At 46.0% G+C, this 18,321-nt stretch overlaps 1 protein-coding gene across 2 annotated transcripts in view; it reads left to right on the forward strand.

Moving 5' to 3' along the window:
- The window catches only part of LOC137532012 (NACHT, LRR and PYD domains-containing protein 12-like), a 100,848-nt gene that overhangs the window by 19,660 nt on the left and 62,867 nt on the right, over positions 1 to 18,321 (forward strand). Inside the window, exon 3 of one of the 2 annotated variants that reach the window (XM_068252099.1) lies at positions 8,645 to 8,719. In XM_068252099.1, coding sequence (XP_068108200.1) covers positions 8,686 to 8,719 — 34 coding nt within the window. In that variant the 5' untranslated portion in view covers positions 8,645 to 8,685. Of the gene's footprint in view, positions 1 to 8,644; positions 8,720 to 18,321 lie in introns of those variants that run through there. The other variant, XM_068252100.1, reaches the window with a different exon arrangement.

The following is an 18,321-nucleotide window of genomic DNA, read 5'->3' on the forward strand; positions in this document are numbered from 1 at the left end:
ACACTGTTAGTGGCAGAGGCCTCAAACCTGATACAGTCAGTCATTGGGTGACTGGGGTCCAAATGCACTAAAGGGGTGGAGCCACAAACAGCCAATCAGATTTGTTAGATTGATTTCAGCCATTCTGTTATTGGCAGGGTTCTCAAACGTGACACAGTTGGCCACTGGGTGGCTGGGACTAATGTTCAGAAAAGTGGGTGGAGCCTACAGCAGCCAATCAAAATTCACCTTTTGATTTTCAAGGGGAATATTTACATTGCTGCCATTCATACACTCTTAATAGCAGAGGCCTAACATTTGCTACAGTCAGTCACTGGGAGACTGGGATTTAAATTCTGAAGGGAGCGGGCCAAAAACAGCCAATCAGATTTGTTTAATTTCAAAGGTAAAATGCAACTTATTGATGCCAAAGACCCCAAAGCTCATAAACTTGGTCACTAAGTGACTGTATGTCAAGATTAGAAATAGTGGGTGGAGCCAAAAACAACTAACTTTTTACATGGGGAAATGTAAACTGCAGCTTTTCTTACACTGTTAATGGCCGGGTCCTCAAACTTCACACAGTTGGTCACTGGGTGACTAGGATTAATATTCGGAAAAGTAGGTGGAGACTACAAGAGCCAATCAAAATTCACCTATTGATTTTCAAGGGGAATATTGAAACTGCAGCCATTCTCACACTGTTAATAGCAGAGGCCTCAAACCTGCTACAGTCGGTTGTTAAGTGTTTGGGGTTCAAATTCAGTAAAGGGGCGGAGCCAAAAAGAACCAGATTTCTTTGCTGGATAAACTGCTTCCATTAGCACAATTTTGATGCCAGGAACCCAAAAGCTCACAAACTTGGTCATTGAGTAGTGACTGTGTCAAGGTTATAAAAAGTGGGTGGAGTTAAAAACAGATTTTTCTGGGAAATTGTAAACTGCAGCCCTTCTTCACTGTTAATGGCAGGGTTCTCAAACTTAGCATAGCTGGTTACTGGGTGACTGGGATTAATATTCAGAAAAGTGGGTGGACCCTAAAAATGCCAATCAAAAATCACATGTCACTTTTCAAGGAGAATATTAAAATTGCTGCAATTCTTGCACTGTTAATGGCACAAGCCTCAAACCTGGTACAGTTGGTCATTGGGTCACTGAGGTTCAAATTCAGAAAAGGGGACAGAGCCACAAACAGTGAATCAGATTTGTTTCATTTCATGGGAAAGTACAAATTATCGATGCCAAGGACCCCAAAGCTCACAAAATTGGTCATTGAGTGACTGTGTGTCTAGGTTACAAATAGTGGGCGGAACCAAAACCAAATTTCACTGGGAAAATATAAACTGCAGCCATTCTTACACTGTTAATGGCAGGGTTCTCAAACTTTGCCCAGATGGTCACTGGGTGACTGAGATTAATATTCAGGGAAGTGGGTGGAGCCTATAATAGCCAATCAAAATTCACCTGTTGATTTTCAAGTGGAATACTTAAATTGCTGCCATTTTTACACTGTTAATAGCAGATGCCTCAAACCTGCTACAGTTGGTCATTGGGTGACTGGGGTTTGAATGCTGGAGAGGGGCGGAGCCACAAACAGCCTATCTGATTTGTTTCATTTCTATAGGAATATGCAAATTATTGATGACAAGGACCCCAAAGCTCACAAACTTGGTCATTGAGTGTTTGTGCGTTAGGGTTAGAAAGTGGCCGGAGCCAACACCAGTCAAATACATACCCGGGCAACGCCGGGTCATCAGTGGGTGGAGACAAATTCACATTTCACTGGGAAAATGTAAACTGCAGCCATTCTTACACTGTTAATGCCAGGGTTTTTAAACTTTGCACAGTTGGTTACTGGGATTAATATTCAGAAAAGTGGGTGGAGCCTACAAAAGTGAATCAAACTTCACCTGTTGCTTTTCAAGGGGAATATTTAATTGCTACCATTCTTGAACTGTTAATGGCACAGGCCTCAAACCTGGTACAGTTGGTTATTGTGTGACTGGGGTTCAAATTCAGAAAAGGGGTGGAGCCACACACAGCCAATCAGATTTGTTTCATTTCAATGCAGATTATTGATACCAAAGACCGCAAAGCTCACAAACTTGGTCGGTGAGTAATTATGTGTTAGGGTTAGAAAAAGTAGGCGGAGCCAACACCAGCCAAATACATACCCGGGCAACGCCGGGCAATCAGCTAGTATCCTATATAATAAGACCCCTGTGTCCCTGTGACCTCCTGTGTCTGTGCGTTTGGGCCAGCATGCATGTGTGGTACCTGGGCAGACTTGGGACAGCAGAAGGGTAGGTGCAGGGAGGCTGGTGGCTGGGCGCGTGTCAGGGAGTGTGGCCATGCATGCGCATGTCAGGGGGCATGGCCGTGCTGCGCACATCGTGGGAAAGCGGCTGTGCACATGTGCGGGGGTGTGGCGGTTGCGGGCATGGGAGGAGGGGGTGAGAGGGGTCACGGCCGAGCCCTAGCACCTGTTTTTAAACGGTCGGGCTTATTTCTAGCATATATATATATATGTTACCTGATATAGGAAATCAGGGTTTGAATCCAGGACTGAGCTGGTATTTAAGCAGTAAGGAGTCCTTAGACCAGGCCTGGATTTACATCACAGGAGCCTATAGGCACAGATCTCCTGGCACCCTAGATTTTGCCCTTCATGAACCTACAAACACCTGCCGAACTGCACCGCAAGTGTGCTGGCTGGCCCAGCTGTCACTTCTTTATTTCCCTTGCCTGTCATAGGTAGCTACAGGTGCCCCTTCATATAGAGGGTACCTCTGGCGCGTACATCAAAAAAGGGCGTCGGGAAAAAAGGGCGCGTGGTGTAAACGATAAGCAGTATTATCGTTTATAAAAATATTGTGTAGAATTTCGTTTACAAATAGTGTTTTATGAATTTATAAATCATTAAATAATGTGTATGAGATCGGCAATTCTTAAAACGTTAATCTTCCCTGTTTCTTAACTGAAACTTATATTTACGTTTGTTAAAAACCCTCCCTGTACCTATCCCTAACCCCTAGACCCCCTGGTGGTGCCTAAACCTAAGACCCCCTGTTGGTGCCTAAACCTAAGACCCCCCCTGTTGGTGCCTAAGCCTAAGACCCCCCTGTTGGTGCCTAAACCTAAGACCCCCCTGTTGGTGCCTAAACCTAAGACCCCCAGTTGGTGCCTAAACCTAAGACCCCCCTGGTGGTGCCTAAACCTAAGACCCCCCTGTTGGTGCCTAAACCTAAGACCCCCCTGGTGGTGCCTAAACCTAAGACCCCCTATGGATAATAATGTTTTACAAACATTAATAAATAAAAAATGTAAATAAAAAAATGTAAATAATTTTTTGGGGTGGATAATAATGTTTTAGAAATGTTTTAGAAATAGTGATTTAGTATCTTTATAAACGTTATTCGTCACGGGCTCATTTTGTAAAGTTAAATCATCACAAGCACAGTTATAAAACCTTAAAAATCTCCGGGCGCCGTTTGTTAAACGTTAATAATCTCCGGCGCCTTTTTTTTCCATTAAACGATATCCCGGCGCCCATTAAACGATATTTATAATGGAAGTGAATGGGGCGCCCTTTTTGTCCACTTGTCTCATGCGCCCAAATCTCCTGCTTCCACCTCTGGCTACCTAATAATAAGTAGCTAGAGGTGCCCCTGACTGAAGGGAGAGCTTGTCACTGGAATGCCGAGAGCAGTGTGAGTAACCTCTCATTTACACTCTGCTTGGGACTCTGCATATGAAAAGGAGGGAGGGAGGCACTCAGGGCCATCAGGTGCCTGTAGGCATGTGCCTACAGTGCCTAATGGTAAATCTGGCCCTGCCTTAGACATAACTCTTTAGCAATCCTGGATGGTCTACTGTGAGCATAGTAGAGGCTGCCAGTGGTGACAAAAATGATAATATTCTTTTCGCATTAATTTTCACAAAAATGTTAAATTCGATTTTTAACCACTTCGCCGCCAGGGTACAGTATATCTACGCTCCTTTGGACTTCACTTCCCCGCCCGGAGCGTAGATATACGCACCCCCCGCCGCTACCGCCGCTGCCGCCGCTGTCCGTGCTCCCGCTCGCACTCCCGCGATCGTGCACGCCGCTGCCCGCTCGCCCGGAGATCAATGAACGGGAAAATCCATTCCCGTTCGTTGATCTCTGCCCCCGCAATGATCGGCATGCTTCTACGAGAAGCAGCCGATCATTGTGAAAAAACTCAGTTTCCCAGCCTCCCTTCCTGCAAGCGTCCTTCCGACGCTTGCAGGACGCCTAAAAAAAAAAATGTAATACTACACCCAAACATTTTTTTCACATACAAATAAATTATTTTTACTATTAATTTTAACTAATTAACTCCCACACTCCCCAATTGTTATCAATATTTTTTTTTTGAAATATTAAAATAAATTTAAAAAAATTACAATTAAAAAAAAAACTTAAATAGTTACCTTAGGGATTGAAATCTTTAAATATTTATATCAAGAGGGTATAACACTGTTACTTTATAAATTATGGGCTTGTAATTAGGGATAGATGCAAAACTGAAAAAAATGCACCTTTATTTGCAAATAAAATATTGGCGCCAAACATTGTGATAGGGACATAATTTAAATGGTGTAATAACTGGGACAAATGGGCATATAAGTTACATGGATTTTAATTATAGTAGCATGCATTATTTAAAAACTATAATGGCGGAAAACTGAAAAATAATGTTTTTTCTTCCAAATGTTTTCCTATTTTCACATTAAAACACATTTAGAATAAAATAATTCTTGGCATAATGTCCCACCTAAAGAAAGCCTAATTGGTGGTGAAAAAAACAAGATATAGTTCATTTCATTGTGATAAGTAATGATAAAGTTATAGGCGAATTAATGGATGGAGCGCTGAAAGGAGAAAATTGCTCTGGTGGTCAGGGGGTAAAACCCCTCAGTTGTGAAGTGGTTAAGCCAAAATCCCATCCGAAATTTGTTTTGTTATTTTTCAAGAATTTTATGGTGATAATATACTATTTTTTTAAGATTCTGCAATAAAGTTGTCATGGTAAAAATATAGTTTTTCTGCATTGTCGCACTTTTCCACGGTTTTTCACAGTAAAAATAACATTTTTCGGTAAAAATACAAGCCTATTTTTCGTGAAAATTTCTCAAAACCAAAAATGGCATTTTTGATGCGAAAATTATTTTGACGAAAATTAGCAAGCAACACTGGTGGCTGCAGTTCTCCAGTGCTTTGAGTCTAGCAAGGGAAAAGCATTACAAAAAATGTTAGAATTTAATTTGACTAAACATGTTTAAAAATAGTCATCTCCTTGCATAAGCTGGTCATGACCCTGCAGCGTTCACTTGTAACCTAAACCCTAACACCAACCCCCCCTGCCCTAAGCTAACCTTTGCTAATGTTCGATAACTACACAGGTTCTAAAAACATAACAAGCCAACGCTAGAAAATTAGCTGTTAGCTGGTATGATGCTATTTATTAAAGTGAATGTGAGGAGAAAATACGATCCTCCTCCTCAGCACGGATTCTTGCTTTGGCTCTCCTCACGTGCTCCGGCTATCCTCTCCCAGATGCTTTGCCAGTGCTCCGGCCTCTCATCTCAGGGGACAGTGTGACATCACACCCTACCAGCCTGTCAAGCTGAAAAAAAAAACTTTGCTTCACGCTGACCTTCACCCGCGGCTAGGCTGTGGAAACTAATTGAGACCCCGGCTTCTGCTGAATAGTAGGCCTCAACTACCCTCAGCTCACACAGCACATGTGCTGGACGGGGGGGGGGGGGGGGGTCACCCAGAAAGCCTCTGCACACACACCCAGGTAACCCAGAAAATGGGCATCAATTGGTGAGTACAACAATTCTTGGTTTGCCATTTTCTTTCCTTTTCCAACACCATGTTAACTGTTACTAGAAAAAATGTTAAAAAGAGTTATATTTAAATTTTGTATGTATGTGTTCCGGCCCGCAAAATCTATCTTAATATGAAGTGCGGCCCTCGGGGAAAAAAAGGTTGGGCACCACTGTTTTACAGTGTATAATCAGTGTGAGCCTATTAAGTGTCCCAGAGTTAGAAAAAAGTCAATAGTTCATGTATTTTATCTCTTCATGCCCTCAAAAGTTGTATCCTGCCAGGAAAACTTTTATGGCTGTACTTTGCTTATCAGTGATATTTGCTGTATTCCTGACAAGGTACCAACAAGGCAGAAGCTGTCACTTCCATGCCTAGAACCATGCCCTGAGCGCGGGGGGGGGGGGGGGGGGTTAAACAGGAAGCAGCGTGTGTATCAGCGGCTATGCAGAGGAGGAGACCGGCGGCTAGTGAGCGGCGATCGGAACCAGGGAGGTGAGTAACTGTGTATAGCAGCGCTTCCCTGCGCTCTAACTCTGCAGCAGTCCGAAGGGGGAGCATGGAGGGCGGCCCGGGGAGAGGGAGGGCTGCCCTCCCCGCGGCTCTGGCTCACCCCTCCATTATGAGGGGGCACCTACCTACTTAACCTATACTGGGGAAGCTACCTATCTAAACTATACTGGGGGGACAGCTACCTATCTAACCTATGCTGGGGGCACCTACCTAATCTAACCTGTACTGGGGGGCAGCTACCTATCTAACCTATACCGGGGGGCAGCTAGCTAATCTAACCTATACTGGGGAGGCAGCTACCTAATCTAACCTGTACTGGGGGGCACCTACCTAATCTAACCTCTTCTGGGGGGCAGCTACCTATCTAACCTATACTGGGGGAAGCTACCTATCTAACCTATACTGGGGGGCAACTACCTATCTAACCTATACTGGGGGGCAACTACCTATCTAACCTATACTGGGGGCACCTACCTAATCTAACCTGTACTGGGGGGCAGCTACCTATCTAACCTATACTGGGGGGCAGCTACCAATCTAACCTATACTGGGGGGCAGCTACCTATCTAACCTATACTGGGGGCACTTACTTATCTAATCTGTATTGGGGGCACCTACCTACCTAGCTAGCCTATACAGGTGGCAACTATACTGGTTACCTATATTGGAGGCACCTACCTAACTAACCTATACTGGGGGCACCTACCTATCTAACCTATGCTGGGGGCAACTATACTGGCTACATATATTGGAGGCACCTACCTAGCTAACCTGTACTGGGGGCACCAACCTATCAAACTTATACCGGGGGGTGCCTGCCTATCTAACATATACTGGGGGCAACTATACTGGCTACCTACACTGGAGGCACCTACCTGGCTAACCTATAATGAGGGCAACTTTACTGGCTCACCTATTCCTGGCTACCTATACTGGGGGACCTAAACTGAGTGCAACTAGACCTGACTAACCTATACTCCGGGCACCTATACCTGGCTCAGGGGGGGCGCAATTTTTACACCCTTGCCCTGGGTGCATTTTAGACTAGAAACTGCACTGCCTAGAACTTAACTCTCTTAGGCAGCAAACTAAAACAAGTAAGGGCTCGTTTCCACTATCGCGAATCCGCATGCGTCCAACGCATGCGGATTCACACATGTAATGCAAGTGGATGGGCCTGTTTCCACTGTAGCGTTGTTGAGGTGCTAATGCGAATTCGCATAGGTACCAATGTAACTTCAAACAGGCAGTGACATGGTTAAATTCGCAAATACCCTCACCTATGCGAATTCGCATGCGAATTCGCGGCAAAAAACGTGAAAAAATTCGCATCCGCATGCTATTTCATGCAATTTCAACAGCGGTGGAATCCAGGCGATTCTGCACCGCAATAGTGGAAACGAGCCCTCAAACAGCCTGGTTATGAATTTGTTTTTAATATAAGCACACATGTTTATCTCATCATGTCACATATCGCCTCAGGTACACTTTAAATATCGGCCACAGATATAAACAAAGCTTAACATAACATGAACCTCAAAAATAACGTAACAGAAATAATATCAACAACATCCATAGTACAGTAAAATAACATCAGATGTTAAAACCCGTATTTTCATAATCTGTGTCCCCTTTGCTAGTGGCTCAACTTGGGCCCACCCAGAAAATCATAACCTAGGCCAGCATAAAACCATTAACTCCCAGCCGCAACCACGTGGTTCACGGGCCCCTTGGGCTTGCAAGCCACCTACCAGTTACCTTCTTCCTCAGCCAATGGCCCAAAACCTTACCATTGATGGCCACACAACCAAATCACAAAGATTCTAACCGAAGACCTTGGCGCACCAGATGCGCCGTTTTGTTTACAGGGCATTGGGTGAGACGTTATCGTTGCACCGCGCACTAATACCGGCCAGCCGCGCTGTGCGCGCATTGAGCGGGGCTGTGCGATGTAGCTTTGCGCGTCTGTAAGTCCACGCAAAGCTACTTTGGGGGCACTAAGTGGCTGTTCACTCCGGTGCTAACACTTAGCGCCAGTTAGTGAATCAAGCCCAAAGTATAGACTAAGTTCAGTTTTCTCTGATCATGCAGTTTTTCAAATTACGTCCAGTCTATATTGCATAAGGGTATATAAAGTGAAATTGAAGTTGTATGTGATTATGACTGTCTTATGAGCAGATAGTGATATATGAGCATAATAATATAAATGCAATTAGGTATTAGTTGTTACTATGTTGTGAAGTTTTTGATTATTTGATTGATATGTTGTTTTTTGACTTTTGTTTTTAACTTTTAGGTAATGAAACCTGCCCAAAGATAGCCATCTATCCAGAAAAAATGGCTGACTTGAGGGGCAAAGTTGTAAGTGAAGGTCAGTACAGCAGATTGTGGTAGTTGGAGAAGTGATGATGATGATGATGATGATTATTCTACAAAATATTGCCCATACAGGCTGTTAACATATGAAGGGTAAAGTTGCTGCAAGAAAAAACAAAATGTGTCTTCTTAAAACAGAAAGTATTTGCGATTATTCAGGTTGCAGTGAGCTGATGAGGTCTCCTCAAATGCATTACTGCTGAATATGAAAACCATTCCTTTGTTGTCTCTGAAAGTTAGCCACACCTCCAGAACCGCTGGAATGCAATGATGTGTCAGCTTGTTAGTATTACAGAGCCACAATGATCCAACATGTATACAGATTGTTTCGGATTGGTTGATCCTCACCAGTGCATGGCATGGATTAATGTGGCTCTATGGTGGAGGACTTGAAACACCGAGAGGTACAAACTAACCAGCAAGCTCATGGTGAACTTGGAAAATCTGCAGGCAACAATATTTGTAGGCACAGAAAATTGGTGAAATCAATAGACAAAGTGGCTGGGAGTGAAAACTAAGGATTGGCACGCAGATTAGTCAGCATTCCAACTTTCACATCAGAATTTAGCATTTCATTGTCAGAATTATGTCGCATAAATTCTGAACATTATATAAAATTATGTTTCTGAGCACCTTGTCTACTGAGCATGCTCAAGATACATGAATGAGAAAATTGTATGTAGGGATGGTCCGAAAGGCTGATTTCCATCTCGCCGAAAATCCAATTCCACTTCTGATCGGAATCCCATTCCGATCTTATTTCTGCATTATAATGATTGAACTTAATATCTGTTTGGTGTGCTGTAGTACAGAATTCTGATTGGAATCGGAAAAGGATTGAAAAAATGATTGGAAATCCGACTACCGTAGTGGGTCCGACACGAGTAGGTCTAGAAACATCAAATTTGCAGGGGATGTTAAGGAGGACAGTGGGAACAAGAGAAAAAAAATCAAAAAAAATCTAATAGGTTTAGAGAAAATCAATTTTAGGGCCCTTTTCCACCAGCGCGTCTGCGCTGGCTGAATCGCAAAACCGCAAACCGCTAGCGATTTTACAATCGCTACGGTTTGCTCTTTAACATAGGAATCGCGGTAGGTCATTTCCACTACCGCGATTCGCTTTTGTCGGGAACGCGAACGCGCGGCGGAGCGATAATTGCCGCGATTTTGCTATGCAGTGCATAGCATAGCAAAATCGCGGCCGCAAACGTCGGGGGAATCGCCGGTTTTGCGATTCAGCAATCGCTAGCGTTCAGCGTGAACGCTAGCGATTGCAGGTGGAAAAGGGCCCTCAAAGTTACAGTAGGAAAAAAGTATGCATTTAATTGCGGTAAATTACATTTAATGTATCAACCTAACGGTAGTGTAAATTTACATATATCAAAAGAAAGAGCAATGAATTTCCTGACGGGATTTCCAGGGGGTCTGTATGCAGTGCGTATCTACCCCCTGGAAACCCCATGGAAGTGGAACGCCTTTGGGCAGGGATCGGTGTATGGCTGCATAAGGATCCCTGGCAACTTCACCTATTTTTTGGACCATGTTGTTGTTGTTGTTGTTCAGTGAGTTGGAATTTAAAAAAAAAATGTTGCGGGGTTCCCCGTCCTGAGCCTATTTAAACCCATGTCCACATGCAGGCTGGGATAGCGTGGGGCTTTGCACCCTGAGCTATACCAGCCCGCATGGTCCATGGTATGGGGGGCTGCCTCCAGGAAAAAGGGGCAGCCAAGCCTCCCCCTCTCCAACAGAGCTCTTGTCCAATCCATAGACAAGGGGGCTCTTTCCTACCTCCGGTGCCCCAGTAGGAGGTGTGGGCTGACAACGCCCGGGGGGGGGCTGGGTTTGTGCATCAGTCTGTAATTTTGATGTGTTGCTGAAAAATACCCAGGCACATGCAACTGTGCTCAGGCCCTTAAAGGAAACATCAAGGAATTAAAAAAACAAACAGATTTACTTACCTGGGGCTTCCTCTAGCCCCTGGAAACCTATGTGTTCCTTGCAGCAGCTCCGCTCTCAGCGAGTCTCCCGGGGTCCACTTTGTAGCAGCCACTGACCCGGCCAGGTTGACCAGGCGAAGGGAGTGTGACCGCGAGTGGCGCAGGGGCATGCTTGCACATGCTCAGAGTCTGGCCGGGTTGTTGGGTGCTATGGAGGGGACAGCGGAAGACCCACTGAGAGCAGAGCTGTGGCAGAGGACACATAGGCTTCCAGGCGTTGAAGGAAGCTCCAGGTAAGTAAATCTGTTTGTGTTGTTGTTGTAACCCTAAGCCTGCCACACACTGGTTAATTAGCATCTGACATGCCCAAAAGATACATCCCTCTCTCACTGACATCTGATCAGAGAGGGCTCTATTGCTGCCACACACCGCACATCAAGTGAAGTGTTGTTCGGTTTTAGTTGAGGAGCAGAAATGCAGACATCAAACCAACAAACGTTGATTTCGGTGATACCTTTAATGACTAACTGTACATGGTTTATTGCAAGCTTTCAAAACGTTAAGTTGATTGGTTTATTGCAAGCTTTCAAAACGTTAAGTTTCTTCTTCAGCAGGGATGGTCTCTGCATTCCGCGGAATTTTAAATTCCGCAATTCCGGCTGGATTTTGGTGTTTCCGGTTCCGAAGTGACGGAACGGAATTGCTATAGCCGTTTTTCGGAATTCCGCGGAACAAAACGGATTTCCGTGGAATTTTACTTTTTCCCCCCCTAACTGATTTCTGCCTAATAAGAAGCGTTTCTACTCAGTAGACTCCTTCACTCCCCTCCTCCCTCCTTCCTCACTCCCTCCATCCCAGAGGGACTCGTCATCAGAATCAGAATCATTTATTTCGCCAAGCATGAGCGGACATGCCCGGAATTGTTTTTTGCACAATACAATGACTCAGGAGGAGTGCATAGAAGGTGAAAGAAGGAAAGAGAAGGAGAGAGTGCACAGAATGAGGCACAGCAGATATCAGATTAACACTAAATTGTAAAAAACACATCACAATCCATGTGTCCCTACGATGTCGATAGTCAGTCTTTCTTTGATGGTAGAATTTGGAGGGAGTTTAGGAGGTTGACTGCCGAGGGGAAGAACAAGTTCCTATGTCTCGTGGTTTTAGTGGAGATGGCTTGTAGCCTCCGTCCCAAGGGCAGAGTGCTGAAGTAGCAGTGGCCAGGGTGTGAGGAGTCATTTGCAATCCTCAATGCCCAGGTTTTTAGTCTTTTGCTGTGTAGTAGGGCAAGTGAGGGGAGGGGGCACCCAATGATCCTCTCTGCTGAACTGATGACACTCTGTAGTTTGTACCTCTCATTGACAGTGGCGCCAGCATACCACACCAGGATGGAAGAGCAGAGAATCGACTCAATGGTGCCGGAGTAAAAGTTGGTTAGAATTTCTTGAGTCATGCCGAACTTTCTCAGCTGGCGGAAGAAGAAGAGTCTCTGTTGGGCTTTACGTTGGGTGGCAGTGATATTGGGCTTCCAGCTGAGGCCACTGGAGATGGTAGTACCTAGAAGCCGGGTGCAGGGCACTCTGGTTACCTCCTTGCCACCAATGTAAATTGGGGGTGGGGTGGGAGCAGCCTTCCTGAAGTCAATGATTAACTCCACGGTCTTTGCGGTGTTAAGCACCAGCCTGTTCTCCTTGCTCCAATTGCAAATTCTATCCACCTGCTGACGGTACTCCTGAACATCATCCTTGGTGACAAGGCCAACGATGGTGGTATCATCAGCAAACTTGATAACCTAACGGAATTGCTTTTTCAATCTGGCGGAATTCCGAAATTGCCTGTGAAATTCTGCCGGTATCTGTTGATGGTTTTAAGCTGAAAATTCAGTTCAATGGCATCAAGTCCTAGAGAGAGAGAAAGAGAGAGAGAGATCATTTTTTTCTTGGATATATCACAATGGTACATGCTAGGCTGGCTTCAGCATGTAGCATTGTAGTGTGTTGTGTTGGTGGTATAATGGTTAGGATAGCAGCCTACCATGCGGTAGGCCTGGGTTCAAATCCTGGGCCTGGCCAATATATGTGAGTTGGCTTTTAAAATCCTACAAATCCATAAGCAACCTCATTTTTCTCTTGGATATATCATAATGGTACATGCTAGGCTGCCTTCAGCATGTAGTGTTTGTGGTGGTATAGTGGTGAAGAGAGCTACCTACTGAGCACTAGACCTGGGTTCAATTCCTGGCCAATTTCTGTAAGCTGGCTTTTGAAATTCTACAATTCCCTGGAAGATGAGACCCTCCTCCGCGAGGAGGGAATAAGGGAACAGTGTATAGGGTCTATGGGCTACCATATAGCATAAAAAAGGTTCCATTTGCGTTTATTTTAATTTTTCCGTCAGAATCCGGAATTCAGCGGAATTTCGTACAAAACCGGCGGAATTTTCATAGCGACGCAATTTAGACCTGGCGGAATCCGCAAATTCCGGCGGAACGGAATTCATTAGTTCCGATCATCCCTATTCTTCAGGCATTATACAGAACTGGATCAGAACCGTACAATCACTTTGTACGGTTCTGATGCAGTTCTGTATAATGCCTGAAGAAGAAACTTAACGTTTCACAAGCTTGCATTAAACCATGTACAGTTAGTCATTAAAGGTATCACTCAACGTTCGTTGGTTTGATGTCTGCACACTGCACATCAAGGTTTTAGGATGAAATCTATAAAAAGTCAATAGTCACATTGCTACCACCACTTCTCCAGAGCCAGTGACAGCCTTCCCCCCTAAGTAAGAGTGCTCTTCCAGGTTGCAGATTGTTTGCACAGTGGAGTACACTCACTCACCTGTTCAGAGGGCATGCTACCATTTGTGTGCTTGTATCATCATCTCCCAGTGTATGCAGTCCGTGACCTGGCAGTATTACGAGATTACTGACATGGGTAATGGGGTTCTGGCCCTGGGAAATGACAGAAGAACAAAGGACGGAATGCGCCAGCCGGACAGGTAAGTGTAAGTGTGCTTTGCTATGCTAACACTCTGCCGTGGCCCTGGGGTGGAGTATAGGCTAGGGCAGGCATGGGCAAACTTGTCCCTTTAGCTGTTAAGGAACTATGAGTCCCACAATGCATTGCAGGAGTCTGACAGCCACAGTCATGACTCATAAAGGCAAATGCATTGTGGGACTTGAAGTTCCATAACAGCTGGAGGGCCGAGTTTGCCCATGCCTGGGCTAGGGAGACACCTGGAAGGCTTCTCACTGGCTCTAGGGCATATATGTTGCAGGGTATACATACTGCTCCACCCCTGCCCTGCTCACTTTCTACCGCAAAATTAGTCCTGTCCACTTCATAATGTTGTTTTTTTCGGACAGAAATCAATCAAAATAATGATCCGGCAGCCACATTGAGGCATCGATCTTCGACAGATTGATCACGGTGGTCAAATGTGCCAAGAAGTTGTCAAATAAACAAGCTATGGAGTACAAATATAAAAATAAGATAGTGGTCCTTGGATATTCCATAGGGTTGGTCCAGTATGGTTCAAACAGTTCAGGTTACTGAGGAAAGTCTAGTTCTGTAGTTGGAGTTCATTGGTTCCTTGCAGGCAACTTTCCAGTAACCCTTAGCAAAAAAGTGACATGAAGAGAGTTGAAAATGTGTCCAGGGTGTTCTTCTCTGGAGAACAGCAAGGGTCCCAGCCATTACAGTCATTCGGAGATCAGTGTGAGTTGTGTTGACATCTATGTACATTACATCACGTGGTCACATTACATGAGAAATTATGTACCAACTCAGTGAGCAAATGACCTGTACAGTACTGGTCCCGGGTGCTTGTTAAATGGTGCAGGAGAGCAGCTGACCGGCGGTGACTTTACCACTTATCAGCTGTTCGTATAAAAGAGCTCTTAGGGCCCTTTTCCACGAGCAGTAAAAAGTAGAGTTGGGCCGAACGGTTCGCCTGCGAACGGTTCCATGCGAACTTCCATGGTTCACGTTCGCGTCCCGCAGGCGAACCTTTGCGGAAGTTCGGTTCGCCCCATAATGCACATGGAGGATCAACTTTGACCCTCTACATCACAGTCAGCAGGCCCAGTGTAGCCAATTAGGCTACACTAGCCCCTGGAGCCACACCCCCCCTTATATAAGGCAGGCAGCGGCGGCCATTACGGTCACTCGTGTGCTGCCTGCGTTAGTGAGAGTAGGGCGAGCTGCTGCAGACTGTCTCTCAGGGAAAGATTAGTTAGGCTTAACTTGTTCCTGTCTGGCTGCATACCTGTTCTGTGAACCCACCACTGCATACCTGTGCTGTGAACCCACCACTGCATACCTGTGCTGTGAACCCACCACTGCATACCTGTGCTGTGAACCCACCACTGCATACCTGTTCTGTGAACCCACCACTGCATACCTGTGCTGTGAACCCACCACTGCATACCTGTTCAGTGAACCCACCACTGCATACCTGTGCTGTGAACCCACCACTGCATACCTGTGCTGTGAACCCACCACTGCATACCAACCCACCACTGCATACCTGTGCTGTGAACCCACCACTGCATACCTGTGCTGTGAACCCACCACTGCATACCTGTGCTGTGAACCCACCACTGCATACCTGTTCAGTGAACCCACCACTGCATACCTGTGCTGTGAACCCACCACTGCATACCTGTGCTGTGAACCCACCACTGCATACCTGTTCAGTGAACCCACCACTGCATACCTGTTGTGTTCAGTGAACCCGCCACTGCATACCTGTTCTGTTCAGTGGACCCGCCACTGTATACCTGTTTAGTGACCCCGCCACTGCATACCTGTTGTGTTCAGTGAACCTGCCACTGCATACCTGTTCTGTGAACCCGCCACTGTATACCTGTTCTATTCAGTGAACCCGCCACTGCATACCTGTTCTGTTCAGTGGACCCGCCACTGTATACCTGTTCAGTGAACCCGCCACTGCATACCTGTTGTGTTCAGTGAACCCGCCACTGCATACCTGTTCTGTTCAGTGGACCCGCCACTGTATACCTGTTTAGTGACCCCGCCACTGCATACCTGTTGTGTTCAGTGAACCTGCCACTGCATACCTGTTCTGTGAACCCGCCACTGTATACCTGTTCTGTTCAGTGAACACGCCACTGCATACCTGTTCTGTTCAGTGGACCCGCCACTGTATACCTGTTCTGTTCAGTGAACCCGCCACTGCATACCTGTTCTGTTCAGTGGACCCGCCACTGTATACCTGTTCAGTGAACCCACCACTGCATACCTGTTCAGTGAACCTGCCACTGCATACCTGTACTGTTCAGTGAACCCGCCACTGCATACCTGTTCTGTTCAGTGAACCAGCCACTGTATTCCTGTTCAGTGAACCCGCCACTGCATACCTGTTGTGTTCAGTGAACCCGCCACTGTATACCTGTTCAGTGAACCTGCCACTGCATACCTGTTCTGTGAACCCACCACTGCATACCTGTTCTGTGAACCCACCACTGCATACCTGTTCTGTTCAGTGAACCCGCCACTGCATACCTGTTCTGTTCATCAGGCAGGCGACCATATGGGCTGTAAAGCCACGAAAACCTGCACTCTCGCCATGGTGCGCACCAGTCCAGCACGGCCGTCACTACACAAACAGCTGTTTGCGGTGCGTTACACGGTGAGTTTGGTGTGTCAGTGTGAAGCAGTACCTTAATTACACTACCTGATTGATGTATACACATGCAAGATGTTTTAAAGCACTTTAGGCCTGTCATTTAGCATTCAATGTGATTTCTGCCCTTAAAACGCTGCTTTGCGTCAAATCCAGATTTTTCCCGGGGACTTTTGGCGTGTATCCCACTCCGCCATGCCCCCCTCCAGGTGTTAGACCCCTTGAAACATCTTTTCCATCACTTTTGTGGCCAGCATAATTTTTTTTTTTTTTCAAAGTTCGCATCCCCATTGAAGTCTATTGCTGTTCGCGAACTTTAACGCGAACCGAACCTTCCGCGGAAGTTCGCGAACCTAAAATCGGAGGTTCGGCCCAACTCTAGTGAAAAGATGTTTAGGGCTTATTTCCATGGGCAGTTGGACTGTGCAAGCAGTTACCAGGCAGCAGTGAGCAGTTACCAGGCAGCAGTGAGCAGTTACCAGGCAGCAGTGAGCAGTTACCAGGCAGCAGTGAGCAGTTACCAGGCAGCAGTGTGCCGTTACCAGGCAGCAGCAAGCAGTTTTGAGAGTTTGAGATTCTTTTAACTTCCTATCAACTGCCCGTGGAAAAGGGCCCTCACTGTGCGCTCAAAGAGCAGCTACCAAGCAGCAGCGATCAGTTACCAAACAGCAATAATCTTGGAAACTACTCGCTGCTGCTTGGTAACTGCTCATTGAGCTCACATTGAGTCCTCTTTTCCACGGGCAGTTGATAGGCAGTGAAAAGCCTCTCAAACTCTCACAACTGCTTGTTGCTGCCTGGAAAATGCTCACTGTGGCCACTGGCCAGGTAACCGCTCACTGATGCCTGGTAACTGCTCTCTGAGTGGACATTTCAACTGGCCTTGGAAATGAGCCCTTAAAGGGAACCTGAACTGAATACAATTTTTTCAAATAAACACATGGGGCTTGATTCACAAAGCGGTGATAACTCAGTTATCACGCCTAAAAGACTTTAGGCGTGATAAGCCGTGCAAAGCTGAGTTATCACCGATTTGTGCTGCTCTTCGCGCGAAGCTCCCGCGCGCAAAGTTTTGCGCGCGCAAACGCGCACGCACGCGCGCAAAGTCCCATAGGGCTCAATGGACGTTGCGCGCAAAGCACGGTACACTGCGCGCGCAGCGCGGTGCGCTACGCGCGCAAAACTTTGCGCGCGGGAGATCGCGCGAGTTTCTTCTTATCACGCCTAAACTGAGTTTAGGCGTGATAAAGGGCTTTTCACAGGCGTGCAAACACTTTGCACCGCTTTGTGAATCAGGCCCTTGATGTACCTGTAAATGAATATTAAATACTTACCTCATCGTCAGTTCCTCTCAGAAGCTCTCCATTTTCTTCTCAGGGCCCTTTTCCACTGGCTGCAATCTGATTCAAAAAGCAAATCGCAGCCGTTTTTCTAATCGCTAGAGCACCGCGATAACATGTAAATCACGGTGCTCATTTTCCACTATGGTGCTTCGTTCGTTATTCGTTTTTCTCCGAAACACGATCGCCCTACAGTGCAATTCTCATCACGATCATGTTACATTCCCGATGGTGGTACAGCGGAATACGGACAGTGGAAAAGGAGCTTGCGTGATCGCTTGTGATCGCGATTTGTGCTTGCAATTGCGCTTGCTAGTGGAAAAGGGCCCTTACAGTGATCCCTTCCAGTTCTGACAAGATTTCGTCAGAACTGAAATATACCAGTTTCTGTCAGTTATATATCAGTTGCTGTCAGTTACAACTGAATGTGCAAGGTAATGTCCATGTTTCCCTATGACTCACGTGGGTGATATTACAGTGTAACAGTGTGCTGACTAGGAAGCTGTTATGGGGTAATAGCCATTTCCAAAATGGAGGACAGAGAATTCCACTGATCACAGTGGACAAACAGGACGCAGGAGAGGAGGAAGAGATTGATGAGTAGACTACGCGGGAGGTAAGTAAGATGTGTTTATGTTAATTTGACTTTTAATTTTCAATTCAGGTTC

Source organism: Hyperolius riggenbachi, chromosome 9 (assembly GCF_040937935.1).
Source record: "Hyperolius riggenbachi isolate aHypRig1 chromosome 9, aHypRig1.pri, whole genome shotgun sequence".
NCBI lineage: Eukaryota > Metazoa > Chordata > Amphibia > Anura > Hyperoliidae > Hyperolius > Hyperolius riggenbachi.